The sequence below is a fragment of the Ornithodoros turicata genome, chromosome 1 (assembly GCF_037126465.1).
Source record: "Ornithodoros turicata isolate Travis chromosome 1, ASM3712646v1, whole genome shotgun sequence".
Classification (NCBI taxonomy): domain Eukaryota; kingdom Metazoa; phylum Arthropoda; class Arachnida; order Ixodida; family Argasidae; genus Ornithodoros; species Ornithodoros turicata.
In genome coordinates, this window is record NC_088201.1 from 36,643,720 (window position 1) to 36,671,345 (window position 27,626).

The 27,626-nt window shown below is 43.8% G+C and overlaps 1 protein-coding gene across 2 annotated transcripts; it reads right to left on the minus strand.

The window, feature by feature from the left end:
- Positions 1 to 10,205: 10,205 nt before the first annotated feature.
- On the minus strand, positions 10,206 to 24,752 carry LOC135378013 (bromodomain-containing protein 7-like). Of its 2 annotated transcripts, none has more exons than XM_064610820.1 (15): positions 24,536 to 24,752; positions 22,785 to 23,122; positions 20,904 to 21,214; positions 20,103 to 20,247; positions 19,721 to 19,831; positions 17,991 to 18,178; positions 17,777 to 17,888; positions 16,647 to 16,719; positions 16,445 to 16,552; positions 16,225 to 16,360; positions 16,029 to 16,137; positions 15,401 to 15,773; positions 11,724 to 11,921; positions 11,600 to 11,640; positions 10,206 to 10,698 (listed from the first exon to the last, which is right to left on the minus strand). In XM_064610820.1, the coding sequence occupies exons 1-15, from the start codon at positions 24,594 to 24,596 to the stop codon at positions 10,489 to 10,491; spliced, it is 2,514 nt and encodes an 837-aa protein (XP_064466890.1). In that variant the 5' UTR covers positions 24,597 to 24,752; the 3' UTR covers positions 10,206 to 10,488. The 2 variants fall into 2 exon arrangements, with proteins under 2 accessions (XP_064466890.1, XP_064466891.1); XM_064610821.1 differs by having other exon boundaries at positions 11,724 to 11,906; positions 24,536 to 24,751.
- Between the last annotated feature and the right edge of the window lie 2,874 nt (positions 24,753 to 27,626).

Consider the following 27,626-nt stretch of genomic DNA (forward strand, 5'->3'; position numbering starts at 1 on the left):
ATGCGTCGTTCGGCACGAAATGCAGCCCCGGACGATCCACAAACTTTTAGAAACCAACAAAGTTTTCCCCTAACGTGCATCACATCTTTAAAGGAAATATCGGCATCGTGTTGCAAAACCAAATCAAGAGGGAGAGGGGGGAAAAGCAGTCAAGTTTGGCTAAACTCGTTGACCCGCTCCTTTTTTCATATCCTGTCCGCGCGCAGATGCCGCCGAATTACTGATATTCCTATCAGCATGGATATCGATATGTCGATGTACCTAATATCGATATTCATATCAATGTGAATATCAATATTTTTATTGATAAATATCAATATTTCAAATGTATCGGTAACATCGCAGGCATAAAATATCGATAATATCTATAAGAATATCGATGTCGTTCCATCCCTTCTTTTCGTGCGTAAGTGATAGCGTGGTGGTTCTGCGCACCGCACGAAGCGCTCTTTTTGTTTTGCGCGTGCGCAGAACCACCAACGCTATCCCTTACGTACGCAAAGGCGATCGCGTACGATGCACTAATACTCACTATTATATCTGTAGAAACATGCACTGATAGCAAATAGAAATTGCCTTCCACATTTTTATCCACGCTGGTGTATAGACAACGAGAAATGGCCGAGGCAGACCACAATTAGGGACGACACAGACACGTAAACCTCAAACGCCCAGAAATTAACGAATCCAAACAACTCAGGGGAAAGAGGTGTATAGCTGTTTTTATTTCAACCGATAAGGATTCTACTTCCAACACAAACGTCTCATACTAGTCTGGTTGATACTTTTACGATTTCAGCATCCATACTGCAAGCCTATATATTATAACCGTAAAAGTGCTATTAAATAGTATAGGGAACCTGTATTTGGTAAGAAATACGATAGATCTGTATATCGGGCTATAGTTATTTGGACGACAAGTGATCTCACGCTTTCGAAATGTTTCCTACATGGCCATATCTCGATGTTTACCTTTTTGCGGCTTAGGAGTGCTAGAATTTGTGACGAAAATCGACATGTTCGACCATTGTATGACATGCTTTTTTTTTCTTGACTTTTGATACAATTTTGTTTTTATTTCATCTAATCCTCGTTTCAACATGCTATACACGAGCGGCGTTAGCCTCCTGTTAATTTGTACCGCGACACTGCACATTATACCGTTGTCTGCAAATATATTTAGAGACAACATACAGTTGTTATAGGTAACGTTTCCCTGGTTCGAACGTTAGGTTTTCCCTGGGTTTTGCGGCAGACTTTCCAGACAAATGTCGGCACAGTTCCCCCTGAAGTCAGCCCAGGACGCATACTGATCCCCTGTCCCCACACCTCCTTCCTGCTGCCCTCTCGCCATCTGTCCACGCCTGTACGCCGCTCATAGCCATAGTTGCTTCGCGGCGCTCACACGGAATTAAAAAAACAACTCCGTAGGGCACAAAGCTGAAGACAGGAAAGTGCTCCGAACAAAAAGGAAAGAAAAAAAGCCGAAGGAACCACACCGCCTCTTCTGACCATAACCTTTTCTTGCTTTCGAGTCAAGTAGGGGTATGCCAAGGAAGAATAATAATGACCTATGGAAAAAGGAACAATGTTATCGGCTTCGTTCCCGTTGTTATCCTTTTACGCTAATTGTCACGTTTCTGCTATGTCAGGGACACTCTTAGGAAATGCCACATGGGCGAAATTTGTCAAGTCTGCTCGAAGACAATATTCGTCCAGCCTATTTGTATGCGTGCACGGCCAAAAAATACTGAAAGCCCCCTTTCATTCAATCTGTTATCTCCGAGTAATGCCGAAGACAAGGTCGGCCGTTTGTGATTGGGGGAGGTGGTCGGTTTCCCAGCGAGAATTTATGTGCATCGTCGTGACTTGGGTCAACACTATCAAGAGCTGTCTCTCCTTTGTTACGTGTCACATAAGGCGTGGTCTGCTTCAGCTAGATTGCCATGCCGCAATTTGCAGGCGATTTGAAACAAAGAAAGCCTCGAGTATTTATGAGATTTTCTTCGCTTTTTTTCTGTGGCTTTCCAGGGTTCTTTTTTCTTTTCTTTTTTTATTGCCTGTGCCACTGAAAGTGGCTCGCTTTCATGATAACGGTGATTAATTTAAGGTAATTAAGCAAAAATTCTTAGTGTCTTCAATAAACCTCTTTTTCGCTTAACAATATAATGTTTTTTTCTAATTTGTTCATAACTTATCTTCGATTAACCGTACCCGTACAAACAGCACAACGAAGCAGGTGTCACGTTGTCTTGTTCTCCGATCCTGTCTGTTAGGCTGCTTACCCAATAGGAGCTTACGGACATGTGCCTAGGTAACCCAGTCACCTGTTTGTAAGTCCGTACGGTGCCATTCGGTGCTAGCGTGTCACTCTGAGGAAGGAATGCGCCGGAGCGTGTTCCGTAAACTTTTGTCCAGCACTGTATCAACTGCCCTGCCTTTACACTTTGATGAACTACCAGAACTTTTCCCCAGTTTACAGTTATGCAAATGAGCAAAATATTGTAGACAGCGTCTGAATTGTTCGGGTAAAACATGATCGGGTCAACACCGTCGCCCCGGATTGATCCCGGACATTTGCCCACCGGACAATTGCTCACCGGACATTTGCTCATGCACAGCTCATAGTACGAATGACGATTGTCATCTTTTATTGTTTCACATACGCACACTGAATATTTTTGTTTGTTTCGATCTATATCATGTATACATCAGCATTGATGGACGGTGGAACGGTGAGAAGCTTATTTTGCGTAGCCTTTTGGCTGCCTCTCACCATAACCGCAGAGCCGTGCCCATCATCCTATCTAACGGCGATGGGCCCGCCAGCAATGGTGGCTTCCCTCGCAGCCTTATGTCACTTGTGCGGAGTTTATGACTCAACGTTGCCTTCACCCCTGTGTTCCGGGCTAGGCTGGGTTACAGCAACACGATGCTGTGCTCAACTTGCCACACCCCAGCTACGATTCCCGGTATCATCGAGGACTGCGACCGGTTCACGTGTGAACGACGGGTGCTTCGACGCCAACTTGAGCTCCTTGACCATAGACCATTCATCTTGACCAAAGTCATTGGCCCATGGAACACCCCTGCGCATCAGTGCCGGGCTCTTTCGTTCCCTCTTTGCTTTCGTCCAAGCTATACCGGCCTCCTCGAAGAGCTCTAAAACAGAACTCTGCCCTGTCTTCGCTTCGCGCTCACCATTATTTCATCCTCTCATATTAACCTCTTTGAAGTGGGGTAGGGTCCTGTGGCTACCACGGGGAAACATCCCATGTCACCCTCACTTTTCCATCACGGTTGTTGTTGCGTAGCATTATATACAGGAGGATTTCATAGCATATTTATACGGGAAGTGGAAATTCCCTGGGTGCATGGTTTAATCTGAGAAAGGCCATTTTGAAGTTCATGTCTCCAGGAGACCACCTGGTTTGTGTATGCGAGGTTGAGTTCTTCCCTACGGGGTGATTAGGAACAGTGGAAGGTTTCTGCCCCGTTTCTTATGAGAGGTGAGTGAAATTTTAGGTTCAATATCTAAACAAACAAACAAACAAAACAAAAATATAGGAAAGCGAGCCGTGATCATACCTATGAAAGGCGAAAGTAACTGAAAGCATCTGCGATTCAGACAACGTTGGTTATGGAAATCGTTACTTCTACCAGGGGAAAACCGAAGCTTCATTTGGACGGTTACGAATATGTCAAAAGGTAGTTAAAAATGATTGGATTCGATGGCAGTGCAAGTTCCAAAGGAGCAGAAACTGCAATGGAGTCCTCACGAGAAAATGAAAATCTCAGGGTGGGCTCTAGGGTATTTTATAATGAGGTGAGCAATTGCCCAGCTTCAACGTTTCGTTGGTGAGCAATTGTCCGCCACCCGCCCCAGATAGCTTACAGACAGTTTCTTCGACTCCGGGGTCTGGGCACGATCATTCGATTCCCTATACTATTTGCTTGTTGAGGTTCGCGAAGTCTACCCAAATCTGAAATTTTCCATCCCCATCCTTGACCGACACCATATGTGGAGCGCATTCCGTGGCGTGGTCTTCTTTGTATGTCGCTCCACTGTCCAGGGAATCTCATCTTGTACACACGGGAGCAGAGCCGTTTATGTACTCCCGTGCAGAGCCCAACATAAACGGCTCTGCACGGGAGTAATGGTAAAAGCTGGGTAAATTTACCGGTATCGGGTACGTCACAGCATGTGGTTTGGCCCCATGGGCGGGGGCCAACACCAAACCGCATGCGGTGACATAGGGCGTTTGTTATACGGTGCGGGAGCTTATCACGAGTGTTGCCAGACCCTATGTGCTAGCTGAAACACCACATAACCTTTAGTGTCATTTTAGCGTTAAGATTAAGCATTTAGTACTATATGTTGTTTTTAATTGCACTTCAGTCTGTCGTGTGCTTCTATACCCAGCGTGCACCCTCGCTAAATAATGACACCGTCACAATAGTGATTTAATGCAACCGGGTTGATCTATCGCTAATTGAAGCAAAGGTCATACCATGGCGAATAAAACAGCAAATATCAGAGGGACCCCTAATAGACACGGCGCTTATTTCCAGTTTGATATGAACTTGCGGGCTCTCAAGCTCTGCTGCTACTTTTATCAGTGATGAGCAAAGTATCTCATCAGTTTACTTGAAGTAAAGTACCAAATACACGGCGCCATAGTGCTTAAGTACAGTACAAAGCATCACACTGCAAATGTACCCAAAGTAAAGTACAATGTACCAAGCAATAAGTACTTTACTGTCTTTGCTTACAGTTTGCTCTAGTCTCGATCGCTCCAAACCACGTGGCCCTCTGACGTGGAATGAGCGCTGTGCTCCCTGCGCTCCCGGTTGTCGCGGTTTCGCTTTCGGCTCATTTGCATATAAAAATTCGTCGATTGATATTTTTCAACGCACGTCCGCGTTTCAGGATTTTTCAAACATAGAGTGGCTTTCAACGAGGATTGTCTCCCATTCTGCTATCTCGCTTTTGCCCGAAATTCCGTAATTAAAGAGTTAATCAATTAATTTTAGGTAATTAGTCATCTTGTAGTTACATACTTTCTTCCAAAGGATGACCGCCTTGCCATATAACTCAACCGCAAAAACGACATTTATTCTGCTCTCATAGCATTTTTTATTTAAAAAATCTGTAGAGGATTTTTAAAAAATGCCCTGTACACGGATAGGAGTGTGCAGCTAAAAAGGGTTCCGGGACATTCCATCAGATGCCGTTTCATCGAACGTCATTTCGTCGAAATATGAACGTTTCATCGAACGCCGTTTCACTGAATCGGTGACTACCGTTTCATCGAATCGTTTTTTATTTCGTCCGATACATTTTGTTTGTTACAGATGCATTCAAGTTATCTCTTAAAAACGGACTCGAAGCAAGTTTCCCCTGCTTGTAAAGAAAAAGTAATTAGTTACTATCATTAAAGGAGCACTGAGGTGACCCCCCAAACTTTTTTATTTTTTTATTTTTCGCTGCGGAGTGTTCCGCAACGAATAAACGGAGCTCCCGGGAAAGAACGATGAGCGCAGCTGACCTACAGAGCGAGCGCGAGGCCTCTGTTCCGCACAAAATACTCTCCTCGTGAAAAGAGCGCATCTCAGACCGAGAGGACGTCGTGACGTAACGTAATCCCCCGGCACGTGATCCGTGACGTACAGCGGCGCGAGAGCTGAGAAGAACAAACGCAGAAAAGAGGCTGGGGGATTTCTCCCCGTCACGCGAGGATCGTGTCGGCCGTCCGCGGCCGCTTTCTTCGACTGTTTTCGTAAATTCGATAGCGCAGCTATGATACACCGCAGAGCGAAAATATTTTGCATGGTGACTCCTGGTGGACAGCTTGACAGATGAGGCAAGGTTTCAAGCCACGTTAAATGTCACCTCATTGCTCCTTTAAGCAGGCTCTCCGTTCATTATTTTACGTCGCGAGACAACTGAGATCATGAGCGACGCCACAGTGGTCGGTCTGTGGATTGCTTTTGCCCACCTGAGGGTTCTTTAACGTGGCTCTCCGTCCATGTAATGTAATGTAATGTAATGTAAAGGTAATGCATATGCTATGAGCCCGATAGGGAGAGTGTGCAACGAAATGAAAGCAAGATATGCAAAGCGGGTGGACCTGATTCAACTGTAGTGTTTTTGGAAGGGTGCGGACAATTGCTCGCCGTCGAAGCGCTGAAGCCGAACAACAATATAGGTCACTCAACTAGCAACGGCCCCACCGTTACAAGCACACATTCTTCTGCCACCACTGAAAATGGCTAATTTTCTAATGCGTAAATTTACTGCAATAATATTTTATTGCAATAAAACGCCTGAAATATATAAGGATATATCTATGGTTTTGTATAATACTACGCATCAATGCATGTATGTAATATAAGGACACACGCGTATCATAAAATTCATGAAATACAATAAATTTTATTGTTAGTCTGGTTGTTTGCTGGCATATGCTGACGAGTTCAATCATTTTTAGCAATCTTCATGACGTACTCGTACAGCTTTTGACAAAAGTTTACGGAACAGCGGGGTGTCACACTTCTGCATTGAAGCGGCACCCTAGCAGCAAACAGAAAGAGACAAATACACTCAGAGATCGCTAGAGTAGCCGGTCACCTGTCTCTTATTCGAACTCTTCCTGATATCTGGCAGGGGGCCGCTCCGATAAAGAAATACGTCAGTGGCATGTTCCGTAAACTTTTCTCCCAAGCTGTACTGATCACAGGAAGCTTCGTGTTCCCATCTCACAGGTAACGACGTCAATGAATGATACCTTCACCTAGATATCAGCTGTTTTCTCGGTTTATAGGTCTGGCGATGCTTTTGTCAGAAGTACTGAACCTAAAATTTTCGGACATTATTCATGGGACATCATCCATGGGGCAGTCATCCTCCAAATAAAACAAAGATCCCGCAACTTAGTCATTAATTTTTAATGTTACCGTGTGTAAATGCTACCGAGGGAGTCCTTCTGCACCTGGACAATATGAACCGTGCAGTAGAGCATTGTCAGATTGCAGTTCTCTCGCGACGTAAAGCCCCGAATTATTATTAGTAGACCTTTGTATTTTCTTTATATTTTCAGGCAGCGCGCTATTTTATAGATCCCAGACTTCTGATATACATACGAGAGTGGTTCCATAAGTTTCCGGCCCGACCAAAAATAGTCCGAAGTTTTGTCCGCAAAATGCTGGAAAACTGCCTCTTGCACCTCACTATCGTTTTGAAATCTCCGTCCTCTGAGATCCCTCTTCAAGTTTGATAACAGGAAGTAGTCACTCGGTGCCAAGTCTGGACTGTAGGGTGGGTGGTGGATTTCTTCGAAGCCGCACTCCTTATTCAGTGCAGCCTTGGCAACAGAAGCCGTGTGGACAGGGGCATTGTCCTGGAGCAACCGGACATCTCGACTCAACCTGCCGCGCCTCTTTTCCTTGATGGCGTCTCGCAGTCGGTGCAGGAGTGAAGCATAATAAGTCGCATTCACTGTGGTGTTCCTCTCTTTGAAGTTGATGAGGAGGATCCCGTGACAATCCCAAAATATTGTTGCCATGATCTTCTTTGTGGATTGTGTGACTTTGGCTTTTCTGGGGTGCTTCTCCTGGTTTGCGCCATCCCATCGACTCCTTTTTCGAAAGGGGATCATAGTAGAGCACCATAGTCTCATCCCCTGTGACAATTGACTTCAATATTTCTTCTTCGTTTTCTTGACAGAGCTCCAAAAACTCTTTGGCACAGACGACGCGCTGTTGCTTTTGAACTGACGAGAGAAGTCGAGGCACCCATCTCGCACTGACCTTTTTCACGTGAAGGCCCTCGCCGATGATGCGAAAAACGGTTGTTTTGGAAAGCCCCAGCCTTTCTGAGATTTCCTTCACCTTCAGACGCCTGTCGCTCAGCACTTCCTCCTCGACAAGAGACAAATTTTCTTGTGTCACCACTTCCACTGGACGACCATCGCGTGGATCATCTTCAATGGACTCTCGCCCCAGTCGAAACTGCTTAGCTCAGTCTTTTACCGTTGTGTACGACGGAGAGGCTTCCCTGTACACGTTGTCCAGTCGCGCTTTAATTTCTTTAGGCGAAAGTCCCTCTTTTGTCAAGAATTTTATCACAGCGCGGTACTCGATTTTTTCCATTTTAACTGAAGAGTGCACCCTGGCTGTTTGAAATGCCGCTCTCCAACCGACAAAAGCATGGAGAGGGTTGAGGGTGGTGCTTCGGCCCTCCAACAGATGGCACCACGCGTCCTAAATCGCATTTTCAAATTATTTAATTTAATTTAATTTAATCAAATTCGCGCGCATTTTCTACCTCGGGCCGGAAACTGATGGAACCACCCTCGCACATGGTGTTTCACCTAACGTGAAAAAAAAAAAAAAAAATCGTATTAAAAGTTTGCTGTTCCGAACATATGTGGTCAACGCTATTTATCTCGGAGAAGATTTTACCCACTTTAATCAAATTTCATTCGCGGGAAACTGAATTTTTCCAGTTGATCTCCGAAATTTGCCAAGTCAACCTCACGTGTTTTTTTTTTTTTTTTCTTGACAGAAACAGAAAGTGCACACCGGATTTACCCCACTGCATTGCAAAATACATTCCCTACTGCTTTGGTAATAGCTGAAAAGAAAAATATGCGAAAAACGTCGTTTCGGAGCGCTAAACTTGTCAGCCGAGCTCAGTTCGTCAAATTAATGCAAGATGCGGCGGAAAAAGGACGGTCACCCATGTTCCTTCCTGTTTCCCTCTCGCTCTACTTTCAGATAACTTTACGTTGCAACCATGCTGCCGTTATCAGCAGAAGCTTGGATAAGGAACAGTGAATGGGCAGGTACACGGCCTCCTCGCATCGCTTATTTCGGAGATCTGAGCGCGGCTGGCAATTTGCGCATCTCCAAAAGAACGCTTTTTGCTTTTTTTCGGCTGTTATCATTGTACTAGTGAATGTATTTTCCAATAGGATAGTGTAAATCTAGCATGCGCTTTCTGTTTCCGTCAAAAAAGAAAAAAGAAAAAATCGTGACGTAGACTTGGCAAATTTCCGGAGTTCAATTGGGAAAATTTAATTTCCCGCGAATTAAAGTTTATAGAAGTACTCAGAAGTCATGGCAAAATCTCCTCAGAGATAAATAGCGTTGATCCCATAGTGTATCAGACAAGTTGCTCAGACACGCAGTCTTCCGCGTGTCGAGATTTCGGCGCACGTTAAGAACCCCTCTGTCAGGCGCGGGCGGAAGCACTTCAGCACAGGCTTATCCCAACGTCTTTGGCATCTCTATCTCTCTCTCTTTCTTCATACAAGAGCCTTACCCAAGTTACCCAACGTGAGGCGCGGCCGGAAGCGTTTCACTGAATGCTTCAGACCCTTCAGACCACCGTGCTTCAGACACACTTCTGCCGACTCCAGATTCCCCCCCTCCTTTATACCACCACTTTACAGATGGCGCTGTAAAAAAAAAAATTGTCTACATGTGCGTGCGCAATACAATCGTCAACCTCATCTCGCCCTTATTGCTCGTGCACGATACAGCCATCGCTGTTTCTAAGGATCAGCAGCACAAAACGTTTGACTATGTCAGTTTACCGGGACTTAATTGTTGCTCTTAGAAGCCTTCGTCCTATGTCATAATATTCGAAATTTGGTTCGATATTCCAAAGGCAATTTTGCAGATATTCATATTCGAAAATTTCACTATTCACACACAGCTTCGGGACTGCTCTGGCTTGATTCAACTGATTAATATACTGGAGTAATTTACCTGCTATAGATTAGCACGCTAATATTAAGGCTACTGAGGAAGATACGTTTCTCATTGCCACTGGGTGAGAATTCTAGGGAAAGCGGGAGAGTGGCTGTCCCGCCCCCTTGCCTCCACCTCACCTACCCCCATTTTCCCAACAATCCTCTGAAAAACATGACAACTTCTACTTATATAAAGAAATAAACACAACTGCAACATTTTGCAAAGTAGACAGTTCTTTTACTGCTCCTGTTAAGAGCACATATACAATATACATGCCACTCGGGAGACATGATTGCAGCAGTGGTTCAAGGGGTGAACATATCAACATCATAATCTGTAACTTTTCCCGTGTGCAGCACACTCATTCACAGGACTCCAAAGTAATTCCACTCTGCAAACTTCATTATGCATTAAATAAATTTAGTGTCGCATAAAGACAACCTGACCACACTGCAGAACTCTTTTTTTATGCTCGTATTTCTACTACAGCGACGTTACAATGGAAAGGAGTCAATTGCAGCCAACCAACAGATGCCAAAACCGTCACCGATACAACGTCAACAGGTGACAGTACCACACAATGCTTCTGCTAAAGCCTCTAGGGATTCCAGCACACAGCACTGCTGATGAGGTTGGAATGTTGGCAGAAACGTAGCTTTTGCCTCCCGTCTTGACGTGGTCCGCAGCTTAAAACACAGTTATGGGGCGCAAACACACTTTGGAGTGGCATCAAGTGTTGGAGGATGGAGAATCACTTGCACGTAACGAGACATCATTGCTGCTGTCTGGAAGCTCATGACTTGTCATACCATAAGGGGACGGAGAAGCCATATGTGGGCAAGAGTGGTGATAGTGGCACGATGAAGGTCCCCCAGGGGGGTAATTGATACCCATCGCTTTTCGGATGGCTTCCACGCTGACTATGCTTCCCGGCTTTGCCTGTTCGGAAAGCAAGAATCTCTCTCATAAAACACGTTAACAGCATTCAGAAGGACAATATCTGTGTGAGAAATACCTATAGGGGAAGTTACTCCGGTATACAAGTGGAAACAAATATATTCTCCGAGTTATTTTTTACAGATGTTCCCAATTTCATGAGCAAATAAAAAAAAAAACATGCAAGTGTACAAAGACATGCTGCTAGGTTTATTCTCACAAGACTAACCTTCCTACCCTCTATTTGCTCTTCAAAGTTTCGAGACTCTTTAGTTTTATATCAATCATTAAATCAACCATGTGTTTATAAGTTCCAAACGTCGCTACACCAGCACTGGACAGCTGTTTCGGCTATCGTGAGCAGTGCGCAGGTAGGCGATGTTTGAGCGAGTGGCGTCGGAAGATCACGTGGAACGCGATGCCCTCCCGCCAGGGTGAGAGATACACCTCTGAAAGCCCAATGCAAAGCCAGTAAAGTATTACAAAAAGAAAAATAGCCAAAGAGCTTCAGCTACTTTTCTTCCATTAAATCAATCAGTGCGCTTAAACATGCTGGAACAGTCTACCAACTGCAGTGTTCTCTGCAGAAAATGCTTCCTAGTTCTTTAATAGTCTGGAAACTGTTTTGTACACCTGCCATACCCGTAAACACCGGTCCACATATGTAGGACCAACGGTATTCTGAAATAAATAAATAAATAAACACTGAAGTACACTCCGATCATTTCTTCAGATCACAGAGGGGGAGCCTTCATTTAAAAATTATTCATGCCATGAGCCTATATCTACAGTTTTACTACAGCCATCATCATTCTTATTTGCTCCACAGAGTATTATGCTTTAAATTTAGGAGTACATATATTATATTGTAAAAGACATGTATCATGCAAAAGATAATGCTTACATGAGATGCCAGTTCAGAAAGAGTTTTTGCGATCTTCTCCGCTGGAAAAAGGATGACACTCTTAATAGAATAATTTTCAAGACGGCACGTTAATGAACTGCTTCATGTTAAAGTAAGCACTTACCAAGCTCTAATTCCAGTTCACTTGCACCTTGTATGTGACTTAAATGAGCAGGTGGCGTAGCGCTAAGCCTTTCTCGCTGCAGTCTAGCTAGGGTTTGGATCATTTCTGTTGACTCCTGAAGTTTCTGCTGTAGCACTGCATTGATGTCACTGTCAGCACTGTCCAGTGATGACGGCTCCGAGACTGCAAAATGAATAACTGCTCTTTATATTACTTTGTAGCTGCAGATATACATTCCAATTATTGGATTTTCCTAGTTACCCATAAATATAATGAATGTAATTCAAATCAGCAGTGTGTAATGTACCGCAAGTTTCAGCTTTCCTATATAGCAACCCTGCAGCTAAGACAGGCAGTTCCAAACTAAGTAAGCAAGCAAGCAAGCAAGCACAGTCGACCCTCGTTTATCTGGCACTAGCCATTTCCAGCGAAAATGTCCGGATAGCGGGGTATTTGGATAAACGAAACTCGAGAACAGATGAGCCATCAGTTGTCCAGAAAGCCTGTGTTTATTTCGGATGACATAGGAAGCTGTCCATTGTCATTTGCTAACAATTCAGCTACTGTAAATTATTACTGACAATTAGGGTCCGGGACTTTATGCACAAAAATCTTCCAAAATATGCATGCAAATATGCACAACATATGCAGAAAGATTATGATGCCGGGAAGACTGCTCCGGAACCTTTTGCGTACCTTGGAACAGTATCCACACCCAAACTGTCTAAAAGAACGTTCTACTACAAATGAAAATGCAAATTCCTTATTGGCAGTTGGAATGTTCGTTCACACGTGCACACTCAGGTGCATTCCTCGTTGGTCATTGAAGTATGCCACCGCGGCCATACTCATGCTTTAAAAAAGTGCACACACATACATTGTATTTTACATTTACATGCATTACACGCATTTTTATATGGGACAATTAAAAACTTCCTGTTTTGCCAGTTAAGAAAGACATGTACCACGAAAATACGCAGACAGCTCTTGGTTGTGCTGATCGTTGCCTTCGAGAATGGTGCTCACAGACTGCAGTACTTTGATTCCCTTATTTTTATCAAGCACAACTTGAAGTTGCTGACTACTTATCATGCGTTCTGTTTTCTGAAGTTGGTCCTGTGCTTGCCGAATCCACTGATTGTGTAGCACGGACCTGCCTAAAAGAAGTGTAGTAGATGTGTAGCTGATCTCAGTTGTCTCGCGACGTAAACACCCAATTATTTATTTAGATCTGTAGCTGGGACATGGGTTTTGGGCAGATGACATCCCTTTTGCAATAACGTGAGCAGTGGTAAAATAAAGGGAACCGAAATACGCAATTATATGATACACGAAACTTTGTAAAATTGTGTCGTTGTGATTGGTAATGTGTGGAGAGACGTTAGGATATCTGTTAGAACGTATTTAAAAAATATGCATTTTGCATGAACTCCCGGGCCCTACTGGTGATGTTTACTTGAGAAACATTATTCTTTTGCTAAAAAAATGCCAGAGCCGTTCTCTGTGGACTTCATGCATTCTCAAGAGTTACAACAATGGGTTCCTCACTGTCATCGGATTCATGCTGGTCATCAGTGGACGTGAAAATGTCAATGACATCTTCATCTCTAATTGCAGCATACGTGTCATCATGACTGTCAATGTTGACATTCTCCGGAACTGTGGTGTCGTCCACAGATGTCGCACTTAGTTTCTGCATTAGAGAACGCAGCTCTGCAAGTGAACAGTTTTCATCACTCAGTAGATCATCTGCAGCGCACAGGGCTGATCAATGTGCGGTACATGGATACAGTGCGAAAGGGGGGAAATTCCTCAACTATCTCGCCCCCAGCTTGATGAAACGCAGGTCGCACACTGTTTGACTCAACTTCGGATAAGTGAAGGTGGTTGTTGAGTATGATGGAATTCGGTATCTTGCTCAGTGGATCCTGGAACTTTCTGGATCCAGAAACTGAAGCCCAAATAAATGAAGGCAAATTGCATGGATTGAAATCTGGCCCCCTGTTTCTTGCCCGGATAGTGTGGGATCCTGATAGGCGAAGCCCAGATAAACGGTGGTCGACTGTACTAATTTTGCCAAACACTTCCATGGTAGGATTTAAAGAACCCAAGCTTCCTTTTGCAGTATTGGTACTTTTCTGTTCACCATTTTCTCCATTTTGTGGTCTTTCTTTGCACACAACTGCGATTGATTTGCTAGATCACATTTGCTGTATCATCGCATTTCGTAGTCCAAATATGGAATGCTCTCAATTTTTGTGCAAAGGTGCCAAATGCTCTAGCCAAAGATGTTTCACAGCTTTATGTAAGTTCAGTCACAACTAAAGGAAAGGTGCAAGGCCTTTTCACGGCTGATAAATATTTTTTTTCTGTATGCCATACATATAAGCTTTCGATAGTACCAGCACAACTTAACTATCGTATACTTCACCATTTTGTGGGCTTGCTTTGGCTATTATGCGACTATTCTCTAGAGATCTGGCCTAGGATTTTCCCTCTCCCTCGCGCGCCCCGCCCACCCGGAGCGCGACAATGGGAGGACGCGTGGGCGGAGTCGACTTTCATTGCCATCTGGGGGCAGAGGTTCGAACGTAGACGGAGACGTGCTTTTCGCGATGCTACGTCCACTGGGTCGTTCCATTCACCATGGCCCTGAGTTGGCCCGTGTTCCAGAGATGGCGCTGCTCGATCTGTGAACCTAGGGACGCGCGTTCCTTGGGACCACGAAAATGGTCGGCGATAAGTACTGTGTCTGAGCGATGCTCGCGTTTGTCTGTTTGTTTGTTTGTTTTTGCTTTTAATGGACGTTTTATGATGGCTTGTTTTTGCTTTTAATAAACGCTTCATGATCGGCGTCTCTGAGCGATGCCCGCGTTTAAAAACAAAAACAAACAAACAAACGCGGGCATCGCTCAGAGACGCCGATCATGAAGCGTTTATTAAAAGCAAAAACAAACAAACAAACGCGGGCATCGCTCAGAGACGCCGATCATGAAGCGTTTATTAAAAGCAACAAACAAACAAACGCGGGCATCGCTCAGAGACGCCGATCATGAAGCGTTTATTAAAAGCAAAAACAAGCCATCATAAAACGTTCATTGAAAGCAAAAACAAACAAACAAACAGACAAATGCGAGCATCGCTCAGACACAGTACTTATCACCGACCATTTTCGTGGTCCCAAGGAACGCGCGTCCCTAGGTTCACAGATCGAGCAGCGCCATCTCTGGAACACGGGCCAACTCAGGGCCATGGTGAATGGAACGATCCAGTGGACGTAGCATCGCGAAAAGCACGTCTCCGTCTACGTTCGAACCTCTGCCCCCAGATGGCAATGAAAGTCGACTCCGCCCACGCGTCCTCCCATTGGCGCGCTCCGGGTGGGCGGGGCGCGCGAGGGAGAGGGAAAATCCTAGGCCAGATCTCTAGAGAATAGTCAATTTCCACTCGCTACAAGTCCTTCAAAGCATAGGTTCGAAATACAACATCAAAGGGAGCGTAACAGAAACATATAATTTCTTTATTTTGTAGATTACGCGAGTTTGTCAAACACCAAATGAAACAAAACCCTTTCTGTAATACCAAATCATGAAACTGGTGGTCGACTTAATGAATTCTGTAATAACTGAAATATTTTTAGAGGCATGCCAGTTCAACATAGCAAATTCACGACCTACCTGCCTGATGGATATGATCATGGTGTTCATGGTGTTCATGACGCTCATAATGATCTCGTGAATCATGTTGGTCTTGTGGTTCATGATGCTCTTGCAGCTCGTGGTGGTCATGTGAATCCAGATGATCATGATGTTCAAGCTGATCTTGTTGTTGGTCTTGTTGGTCCGTAAAATTCTGCACAACTTGATGAATTGCATGGTTGCTGTCGTCCACTGTTGAGTCTGCAGTAATGTCGTTCATTGCATAGAGAGAATCGGAGGAGTGCTCATCAGTCCTGCCAGTTTCTGACACTGCTGCTTCTGTTTCCTCTGCAGGCTCACTATTTGGAGCAGGAACTAATTCCTTTTCTTCTATTGGAATTCCAGTGCGGTGCTGCAGATAAAGCAATGTCTGTAAAGCATTTAAAATACAAGACTACGACTATCATACTTATCAAACAAAAATGCATGCAAGACTATTCAGCTATTTGCATCAAATCATATACTAGATCCATTTTTTAAAAGTTCTATGACATCCAAAGCAAGCATTATTCAACATATGATCAAACCATATAAAGACAATGCAGCAGTAAGACTTGTGCTGACAAGCGTCAGCAAGTACTGAAAGCACTGAAAATAGTCAACATACTGCTTCAAGAACCTTTACAGTTTTAGAGTGCTCTCCACATGTAAGGATGTCAAGCAGGTTGTCAACCATGTCCATTACGTAGTCACAATCCTTAGCAAAACTCAGCAGACTGCAAGACAATAGAATAGAGTATGGTAAGTTCTGGCTCTATAATAATTCTTAACTTGCAAGACAAATTGCACAGCAAGTGACAAACCTTTCAGCATACTGAACTCCCAGCTCATCACCATATGTGGAATACACCATATCGGATTCTTCTTTTGACAAGTTAGCAAATGTGGAGTCATAGTGTGGTGCATATGTACTGTACGTACCATAATTTAAATAGTTGACTGGAAAAGGTTGGCACATAGGTTAAATATAAGCAAGTATAGGCACTATAGGCAGAAAAGGCTGCATTCATGCTATGGACTCACTTGGCCTTGCTATATTTTTAATGTCATTTTTGAAGTCGATCAGGGAACCGGTGCCATGAGCAAGTTTTCCAACAAGCATTTCTAAGTTGACCTTCATTTCCTTTGGCCCTAGACCATAGCAAAATAATAACAGTGGTCTAAAACACAGAAGTATGCACACACTCTCTTTAGCATGGCAGTGTAAAATTGCAAAAGAAATTACCTTTAGTACCACAATCTGGATTTAAAATGGACAGCGTTGTGCTTCCATCTGACATCTGTCTCAAGAAGCTGAACTGTAATACAAAGTAGTATTATAGTTGTAGTATTAATCAACATCCTTGAGCATAAATAAGACTGATAATTATAGTATGTTATAGAGCATGAAGTTTTCTGGAAATATTTTTTTCTAAATTCAGAGAGTAAAAATCGTGTAAATAAACATGTGCTCTAAATTCGTGCAAATTCGGGTGGAAAAACTTCCAGTACACGAAATTTGGAGATAAATCGGGGTCAATTACTCAAACTAACTGAACTGGTTCGGTACAAATGGTGACATAACTGCATTTGCTGCTAAACAAGTTAGTGTTCATTCCTACAGACGTCTCAGTGAGGGCAATTTGCTGGGTAAAAATCAGGTTTCACCCTAAACAGGCAACCTTCAATTCGGGGTGCAAATTCGGTGAAGAATCGGGTTAAACCCTAAAACTTCAGGCTCTAAGTATGTACCATAAACTTCTCTGTGAAGAGTTCTCTTTATATGATAATACCAGTCACATAAAGAAAATGTAGAGATGCAAAGACATTGCCAGTTACAATAGACTAAGGCCAGAGTTTGACATTTTTTATCAGAGAAAAAGATTAGATTTTAGAAAAAAATTTGAGATGTTGAAAGAGGCTTTACATGGATACACACAGCACCCATCTGAGCCTTGTGTCATGAACCACTTCAGAAACAGAGAGGGGTAACTCCTGTTGCCATATCTCGCCTCATATTTTCGTCTCATCTGTCTGCCAAGGCACTTGTATTTTGATCAGCACTGCCAGAATAGGCACAGCGGAAGATTAAGAACAGGAGCATTTTTAAATGTTCTGTTTCTCTTATGTTAGAGGGATGGTGGATCAAAAATGCTGAAATTAGTGCTTTTGGGAGAGAATGCACAATTTTGGGCTCCTGTTTTTGCCAAACGACTGGATATATTTAAATGAAAATGTTTGAAAAATTAAAATTACAAAAGAAAAAAAAGCAGCCACCATGTTTCAACATTGACATTTCTTTGACTAAGATAAAAAATATTACTCTCTCTGCTCTGGCCTTCGTCGATTATAAATGGAATCACTTCGAAGGGATACCTTGCTATTGGGTTTCCTTAGTGTAAGTCGGTCAGCTGCTGCCTGAGCTGCCTTTTGAGCCTGCATCAAGATTTCATTGGGTGTAGGATTTTCTGGTAGCTCGTCTTCATAACTGGAGATAGGGACACAGAGAAGGAGCTGATTAGTGCTGCGAGGGGCATGATAAACATTCTAGCAAGCAAGCAAAGTTTGCAAGACTTGTTGGAATATATACAGGCCAGCTCTGGATTTCCTTGCAAATTCCGGACTTGCTGTAGGCACAGGATCATTGGGTTCTGGTGTGGCATTTAAAGACTTGAGCTCTCCAGCTGTACATAATGGGTTCCCGACCTCAAAGCCAAGTTCTTCTGATGTTAGCTCATGAAAAAATGGCAATGTTCCTTCTAGCAATAGCAACTGATCCTGTAAGGTGCAAAAGCTATTCAGTAAGGTTTGCAGAGTAGGATATGGGCGTATCACAACGAGTCATATTGAACAATTATTTCATGGCATAATGTACACAGAAGCAGGTATACATGGCAGTGGCATTTAAGCTATGGAAAATGATCCTGTATGCTAAGAATTCTTGCTGCCATCAGAATATGTTATATGACAGAATGAATGATTAGAATACAGATTATATTATTCCACATACCATTCTGCCATACATATTTAGCACTTTTTGTCACATGGTCCCTGTCACTGCTCTGATGTCACCTTTGTACAGTCGACCCCCGTTTATCCGGACGGTGCCGTTCCCGGCGAAATCGTCCGGATACCGGGGCATCCGGATAAATGAAACGACCGAATAGAGACGTCCTACAGAGCAAGGTTTAATTAAAACACAGAAATCTTGTCAATGACAGCTGTTACATAGTAGTGTAGGCACTCGATTCCTGGAAACTTTTGCTAATTGCATAGAGTTGAGCCACGCTGTTGCGCTGCTCGAAGAATGTCAGTGCGGTCGCAAAGTGTCAATGCCCAAGCCTTGTTTCTCACCGGCGTCATCGGCACCGTCTTGCTGCACATGATCGGAGGCAACAGCAGCAATCACACCGTCATCAGTCATAGCTGCACACGCGTCATCATCCTTATCAACGTCAACGTAGTCAGAAACCGCAGCATCATCTACGGCAGTCGCAGTGAGCCTCTGCATCAGGAATCGCAGCTCAACGGGCCGTAAGCAGCAGGCCCTCGGGTTAGAGTTTTCCCCTCTAGAACCGGACAGTTCCTCGAGATATTTCCAAATGACTCGACTGGTCAACGTGCCCCAACGCACACAAATAGAAAAGGGGGTCATCGTGCACGGTTGTCTCCCCTACGGAGGAATGTAGGTCCCTGACGTGTGACGGGAATAACCCCGAAACAGCGAAAAGGGTGACGAAGTGGGGTCAGCGTCTCCTCTTACTCACGGTAGTCCGGATAACTGAAGCTGGATTACAAGAATTTTCGACTTTCGTTCTCTGGAATTCTTGTCCGAGTCCGGAAGCTGAAGTCCGGATAAACGAGAACAAAATACATGGAGGAAAATCCGTTCCCGTGCCTTTTGTCCGGATACCGCGGGATCCGGATAAATGAAGTCCGGATAAACGGGGGTCGACTGTACATATGTGGACATGTGTCACTGTTGTGATAGATATACGTATTCTGGAACATGCTTCCAGTTGATTTGCCTAATATACTTCAAAGGACAACTACCGTCGAAAACAGGTTATTTTCAGTAATAGAATGTCCTTCAGTTAGAGGTTAATGCCGTCATATGTCAGTCCTATGTGTGCCCTTAGGTTTCCCGAATGTATCCCTTTCATACTCAGTGAAGTTTGCATGAAGCAAATTTTTCTGGTTAGGCACTTAATCTTATCATCATAGTGCACTGTTAATGCATAGTTAATTGTCAACGCACTTCAGGAAAAAATTGCCACTCCAAAATTACTAGAAGGGAGAGAAAAGAAATTAAATAAACACCTTTGAAAGGAGCTTGTTTCCAGAATGCCACATTCTCTTCGCTGATTTATAATACACAGTATCTGGCCTGTTGTAAGTCATGGCATTATCGCACATCAGTTTCAAGTCATCCTGGAACATTAATACATTCAGTCTCTCGTATATCAATGTAAAAAAAAAAGATTGTGACACACACAAAAAAAAAGGTACAGTAGAACCCCTTTGTAGTAAACTCTCTGGGACCAGGACAAAATTTTACTACATCAGGAGTTTTATTATATCAGGGGCATATATATGTATATATATTCTATTAGGACCGGAGTTCTCGTTTACTATAAGCGGAGTTTTACTACAAGCAGAGTTACTATAACGAGGTTCTACTGTAATTAGAAGAATGACCCACCCTAAATTCACCGACGCATGTATATTCGCCATCATCTATCTTTTTCTGGATTGTGCTGAAGTCCATTGGATTACGAATGATAGTAGAGTAACCAGGTGCAATAACATCGTTCACGGGCCATGCAAAAAATTCTTGTGGGTCACGCCTACAAACGGAAAAGGCATTGGTTAAAGCGCTGGACAGTGTGTCACCAGACGTTACAACCAGCACTGAAACCCCATGTCACAGATGCAGCCTAATGCCCTAGTACTCGAGCTTCATGTCGCAAATAGTGGTATTGGGGGAAAGAGAGAGGCAGAGATGCAAACTCAGTTTCATTTGCAGCACAGACTGAGAAATCTGCAAACTTTGCAGAAATGCTGCATGTTATCAATCTAGATTCTGGCTCGGTACTACCAAGCATTGTTAAACCTAGAGCCACGAGCATGATTTCTTTGGCCATACGTTATTGTTGTGCATTGCCAGAATCCCCAAGGAGAGTCATATATTTTTTCCTAGCATGACATGATTTGTAAGAAAAACTAACTTCTTTAGTACACACGCTTTAAAACAGCAAAAACTAGTGTGGGTCTAGTGTAAACTGCTTCAAATTTCCTTCACAATATCCCGTTCTGATCCCTCAAGTGGTGGTATTTTGAGGACTCATGCAAAGGTCAATGTAAACTCTTTGATTCTGACATTGTCACGCTGCCATTCATTCACCCCTACCCTAGAATGTGTTCTATGTACGTATCACCATTTTTGTCAGGCATGACCAAAGTGCAGCTCACATTTTTCAATGTCCTTATAGCTAGAACTTACTTCTGTAGGCTCTTCAACAAATAGCACAGCAGCAGTTGCAAAGGAGTCTTCTCTGTCTTCTTACGAAGCGTACAGCTACGAGGATCACGCAATGGGCGGTCACTGGGGCTCTGAATGGGAGTGTAGGTTTGGGCCATCACTGGGCTGTGAGCAACTACAGGAGCTGGGCTCAGTGCCTCATGCCGAGCACGTTTAACGGGTGGAAGCTCTACCACATCCGTTGAGGCTTGTTGCGGTGTCATTCGTAAAGCATTCGGCGGCATGACGTGGTCTTCACCCAGGGAACAATCGTGCTCGCACTTGCGTTTTTCCTGGTAAGGCAATAATGCTGTTTACTCCGTTATTGTTCTTCACTGCAAAAACCACTACTAAAAGTTAAATTTGAATTGTTACTTGTATCAATTCCTGTATAGTGCTTTGGTTGTGCGTAACTGTTCACATTGTTCAGGGATAGTATATTTGGAAATCCATTGCCGCATAATACAACATAACGTGTTGCTATAAATAGTTTTTAGGCACACTACGTTTCCAGGGGGGGGGGGGGGGGGGGGAGTGTTCTGTAGGATAGTTAACGTGGATAGTTAAATAATACTGCCAAAGAATAAATTTTATATGTGCTTGCACTTCACTCGCTTGGTAAGTTAAAATCTGACTGACAGTCAATAGATATGCATTTGCAGACTATGCAAGTCAGTTAACCTTTTGGGTCTGCCAATTTGCATTCATGACATGCACAGGCAGGGATGGTACGGGCTAGTGTTCAGGCACTAGTAGGTACAGGATTGGAAACCCTGGATTTCCTGTGCCGTTCTACTGACGAAGATTGTGTCCATTATGCATGGCAAGTCACGAATGTGTGTCAGCATTGTTAACTGAAATAATATCACACCCTAATAAGTCCTGGTGCATGTGTTGATCAAATTGGGGTGCTATGCTTCTGCGGGACTATGGCGGAATTATGAAAGAAGGTGATATGCTAGGTGTCACGTAGATTCCCGTTTCCTAAATGCAGCACTGAAGATTACACAACTTTGCCCTTCCCTGATAATGAAATGTGGTTCTTGAGCATTTGTAAAACCAGAATGCTAACTTAACTGGATAGAAAGAATGCTAGGAGCATACATTTCCATCCAGTGATGGACGAAATGAAGAATAGAAAAGACGCAGACCAAGCACAATGTAATTGTTCTGTTTGGCATTTTTTTCAGCTCAAGAGACACAGCACGGCTATTTTGCTGCTCACTCATGAATATCAAATGAAACAGATGAATAATTTGCACTTACACAGTACAAGTAATCCAAAACAGTACAAGCAATCACCTCCGCTAGTGTAAAGTGTTACTGATCTTCAGAGTTATTCACCTATGCAGCATACAGTATTTCTGTGCAAGCCTCTGATTACAGTATGAACTAGGAATACTTACGATCAGAGGAAAAACAAAACACAAAAGGGAACTATGTATTTCCAGGTTCACATGCTTCTTGAACAGAAAAGTTCATTGACTGACTCAGTGACAATGTATAAGTAAGCATATGTAAGCAAAAAATATTTTAAGGAAATACGGAAGGGAACACAGAACTTTCTTTTGCGGTTTTGTAGGAGACAATATGTATGTATACAACAAGATCCAGACATTGCTCTGCATTTCCCAGTTCATTCGTTGTGTGTCTGTGACATTCGATCCCCAAACAATATGGCTAACTAGTTCTTGAAATGTACTTGTATTGTACTAGCATTTGAAATGTACTAGTTGATAAGGCTCATCCGCATTTACAATGTGCCACACATACTTTACCTCTTCCAAGAGTTCAATTTATCCTTTATAAACACTTTCCAAACAAAAAAATGCATGAAAAGAAGGGGTGAAGAAGCAACATTACCATCTTTTTATCAGAGTCCTTGTGGTGATGGTGGTGGTGGTGATGGTGGTGGTGATGATGGTGGCGATGACGTTTCTCTCTATGCTCTTTGCTGCTCGATTTCTTTTTCTTCTTCTTTTTTGATTTTTTGTGCTTGCCACTCTCGTGAGCATGGCAGACACCCTCCACACGAAACGAGGAGGCCACTGCGGGGTCCACTGCGGCATGACTTGCACTATGCTGTCCAATTACAACAGCGGAAGACGAGGGAGACGATGCCGCCACCACGGGTGACGGCACTGGGGTTTGAAGACCTCCTGCAACCTTCAGCACAAGCTTCAAGGATTTTTCCTGTCGGTCTGTGAAGAAAATACAAGGCTGTATTTTACTGCAAAAATCAAACATGTACAAAGTGCAGCACTGTGTTTTGCCTTTGATGTTTGTGTGTGACTGTGATGTATGTGCAGGTGGTGCATGCTGTGTTTCACTCGGTGAGGCATATGTGGTTTTCGTTTGGGTATGGTGTAAGCACTAGCAGGCTCACCTTCAGGTCCGTCACAATGGTGACCGGCTGAGATATCAGCAACACGTCACAGTTTTAAGAATTGAAAGTTCTGACTCGGGCAAGACAACTATTGTAAATGGGACATCATCTGAACAAAGTCCAAAAGAGTGATTTGCTTATATCTGTCACACCCAACTCAGTGGTGAACCAAAAATACTAGTGTCACACAACGCAGTCTCCAGTTTGTCCTGTACTTAATCCGTGCGAAGTAGAAATACACATAAAACTTGAGTTTGATGGAAATTTTTCTACATCTATGGTGTATTATAATTTATTCTACCACATGCATACATATTCCACCAGGGTCTGTCAGAGGAAGCTGTAGTTTTCTTTCTGTGTGTGATCTTAGTGTACAGAAAGTGGAATCTGCATGTGTGTGTATGTGTGTAGCTTGCTTCTTACTCATACAAGTCATAAATTGTGTCTAGATGTCAGCAACAACTGCATTTTCATGCACGTGTTGTATTTTTTTGCTTATCAATAGGGTTTGCAAGTAACTGAAATCCTAATGGTAACTTGCATAAGAAATACTATCCAGTATTTGGTTGTCTAAGGCTGCACTTTCTCAATGGAAGTTCACGGGAGGTTGTACAAATTGCTTAGTTCTGGCAATGAAACTGATGAAAAAACAATTTCTGAAGCAGAACACACGAAAGACAATCAGTTGAGGCTGGATGAACTGACTCTTCAGATGCTACTGTTCAGTGGGGTATTGCTGTTTTCTGTTGTTGTTTTAAATATTCACTGACAGCAAAGGCGAGGCCAGGAAAAAACAGTTACTTCATATGTAACTACGTGCAGTACGCAACTTAGTTGCGTGCTGCCGGGTAACCGCTACCTAGAAATATTCCACGCGTTCACCGAACACCAACATGCGGCTAAACAGTGGCGTGGCGTAAATCTTCAGATGGGAAGAAACACAAGCACGAACAGAAGAGTGATTGACAAAGATTTGATGACACTTCACTACTGATTTCTCCACATAATATCATAGGCTTAAGACGGTCGTCCGCTCCTTTCCATGCCTTGAGATGTGGAACACCCAACGTTTGCGAATGATTCAAATTCTCTCAAGATGACTGCATGATCAGATCTCTTCGTTGTCATTTTCAAGTGCACTACAATGTGACAAACAATGATGAAATCTCTAGACAAAGGCAGATATAGGGGAATCGTTGCACGATTGAAACACAACCACTGTAAGTACCTTCTTCCTTCGGTTCTTTCCTCTCCGATTTGTGGTGCTTCTTGTGCTTTTTACTTCCCATGACTACGGTAAGTGGTTAGACGGAACCCTATGTTGTTACAGAAATGGTCGCGAGGAAATTATAGCAAAAGCACAGCCAACAACTTCTCTTTCTCATACCCCCGCTTCTCTTTCATTCTCTCTCTCCTTGTTTTGAGTGCGCCACCACACGCAAACGAAACGACGGTTGCGCCACCCTGTGAGCCGCATAGCGCAACGTACTCTTGCATAATTTTCCATGTATAAAAGTCAGTGTATTATATAGCTTTCGTCTTCATTCACGAAAAGTATTTACGCAAATCATGTTGCCAAATAAGATGCTGCAGAGCTGAAATTCGTGTCTGTGTCGTCTGCTCTGCTGGCCTTGTTTATCGCTTTCCGTCGGCAGCGCACGTCCTTCAGAAATATTCACAACAATTAATGAGTCCGTGTGAGCTATTATTATGTCATCGGAAGTTTTTGGGAATAAGATTATGCGTTGTCATGTCATCTGCATGCTCCGGCAACATATCGTCGCGTGAGCTTCCCCCTGTGTGGTTCTGTGTGCTTCACCCATGTGTTACGTTACTTATTTTTATTACAATGTATTCGAATAAACATTATATCCATGGAACTTTGGGGACTGGTATTAATTTGGAGTAATTCATATGCTATCGTACGACAGGCACGTCGGCGCTGGCAATAGACCTCTATACGCGAGAAACGTCATCGTGACGTTGGTAGACAGACTGACACCAAAACAAATCGGAAGGGGAGGGCTGGGTTCCACGAATGGACACTTGTTCGCTGTCTCCTATTGAAAGAAGAGTAGGACCGAAGGTCGCGTCCCTTTCAGGGACCATCGTAATCCCCTCAAGACCTCGGCTTTCGGGCGCGACCTTGTTCGCCCCCTAGCTTACGAGCGCTTCCTTCGAGCGTAATTCAACTCTAACAAATTGGTGGCGCTGTCGAACACTCTGACGTCATTTGTTTACAAGCAGGGAGAGGTCTATTGCTCTAATCGTCGTCATTACAATCGAAAAATCTCAATCGTAAGCGCAAATGAAAATGCGCCTAGTTGCTGTTATTGATAGAATACAAGGCTTCAAAATGCATGCCACAAATAGTTACTAAGCGACCTTCAACACCACCGCCCCCATAGGGGGCACCATTTCGGTAGAGTTCAAGATCGTACGGATATGGACATAGCAGGACATAGCAGTAGCGTAGCCAGAAAAATATTTCGTGAGGGGTTCAATGGGGAATTTACATTGGGGAGGAGGATTTCACCCTCGTTTCCCTTTCCCAAATGCACTACCAAAGGCACGATTTCGGGAGGGGTTCGAATCCTCGAAAAAAAAAACCCCTCTAGCTACGCCACTGGAACTGAGTTCCAAATCTAATTACAGTACAAGTCGATCACAGCGCCAGTTCCTCGACCTCTGTTAGACAGCCTGCACTCAGTCACGCAGTTTTTTTGCTCCCTGGGATCAACAAACAACCTCCCAACAAACGAACCTTCTTTGCCAGCCCTGGAGCTGTGGTACATAGCGGAGCAGCTTTCACCTCAGCGTAACATCAACGCATCGTACGGTGTAGGACTACCTAGGTTGTGCAGGCACCTCACCTCACCACCCGGTATAACGTATAACGTTAGACATCAAATTCGTCCTCGCCACACGGCAACGCGAGGCGATACATCAGGCTCCGGGTTTTCGGATTTGTCCGAAAAACTCCGCTTTTGGGAGTTCCAGTGACTGAGAGCTCTCGATCAGCAGGAAAAGCCATCGCCTGCCGACTATTTGACGGGTTCGATTCCTCTTGTGTCGAGATTGCCTCGCAATGTGGGTTACCAGCCCTTGGGACAAGGAATAGGGGCGGCTCCCTTACCCAAATCCACCAAGCAGCAGGCACGCACTTCTTCTTCGTATAACAATGCGCGAAGTATTCGTGTAATGCGGGCGATCTCCATCCTTACCAGAGGCCGTCATTGGAGTCACTGCATAGGGTGTCCCAAGGGGTACCTTATTGAGTGACTCTACTTGACATGAGGGCATTTAAGGCCGTTTCTCAAATTCCCTCGGAAAATGCACAGCGCCTAGGATTTTCCTTCCCCTTTTTCTGCGAATTACCCTTCCCTTTTCTTCCTCAAGATACGCAAGGGCGCACATATGACATGCTGACTGTGTTCTTAAAGGGACAGATAGTTGTTGCAACGCAGACAATAAGATGGCATGCAAGCGGCAGCTGCCTTACGAATATGTCAAGGAATATCGAGGTGTTCACGTCGCCAGGCGATCGTGATACAGATGAACAAGAGAGAAACTGATGTTCTGAGGCTGGAACAAACATAGAAGGGACTTTCATCTTTCATCGTGATACAGATGTCAGTGTCCGCAAGTTCTGCATCATAACAGTGAACGATTCTGCGAGGCATGCTTGTAATCATTTTTGTGAGCACGTCGTTTCCCAGTCATCACTTTTTCTTCGAATTTCAGATGTGTAAAAAATAAACGGCGAAAAACTCAGAATTCCTGGGAAATAATAAGCTCCGAAAAACGCTCTCCTAATATGCTAAAAAATAAGCCCCAAATACCCCGGAACCCTATTTATATTCCATTATATTTATTTATATCCCACTATATTTATTTATAATCCAATATATTTATTTATATGTGGGGACCTCTATTATACGAATTTACCACTCCCCCCCCCCCCCTTTCTGTACACTCTCGCTTTCTTTGTTTCTCTCACAACGGCCTCTGTGGCGGTGTCATTTAGTGTAGTCCATGTGGTATGCCCCTCCAGGCTTGGGATTCTGGATAAACCACTGGCCCGACGGTTGCTTGCACCAGGAGACGTGAGGCGGGGGGCCCGGGGCCCGGGCAGGACTCATCCGGAGTCATCCCTGGTGCCCGTAATTTCTCTCGCTGGCCCTCGTGCGTCACTGGTACAACGTATTGCCACCGGGAAGTATAGATCCGCATGTGCTTGAGCGAAGAAGTTAGGGTATGCACTCTTTTTATCGTTCACATCCACTACACACGACTCCTGTCGCCAGGTTTATTGGGGA

Coding starts and splice junctions, on each gene's coding strand:
- LOC135378013 (XM_064610820.1), bottom strand. CDS start 24,596: ATGGGAAGTAAAAAGCACAAGAAGCACCACAAATCGGAGAGGAAAGAA. Junction 17,889..17,990: donor AGGAAATCCAGAGCTGGCCT/GTATATATTCCA, acceptor CCCTATCTCCAG/TTATGAAGACGAGCTACCAG. Junction 11,641..11,723: donor TGAACTGGAATTAGAGCTTG/GTAAGTGCTTAC, acceptor TCCTTTTTCCAG/CGGAGAAGATCGCAAAAACT.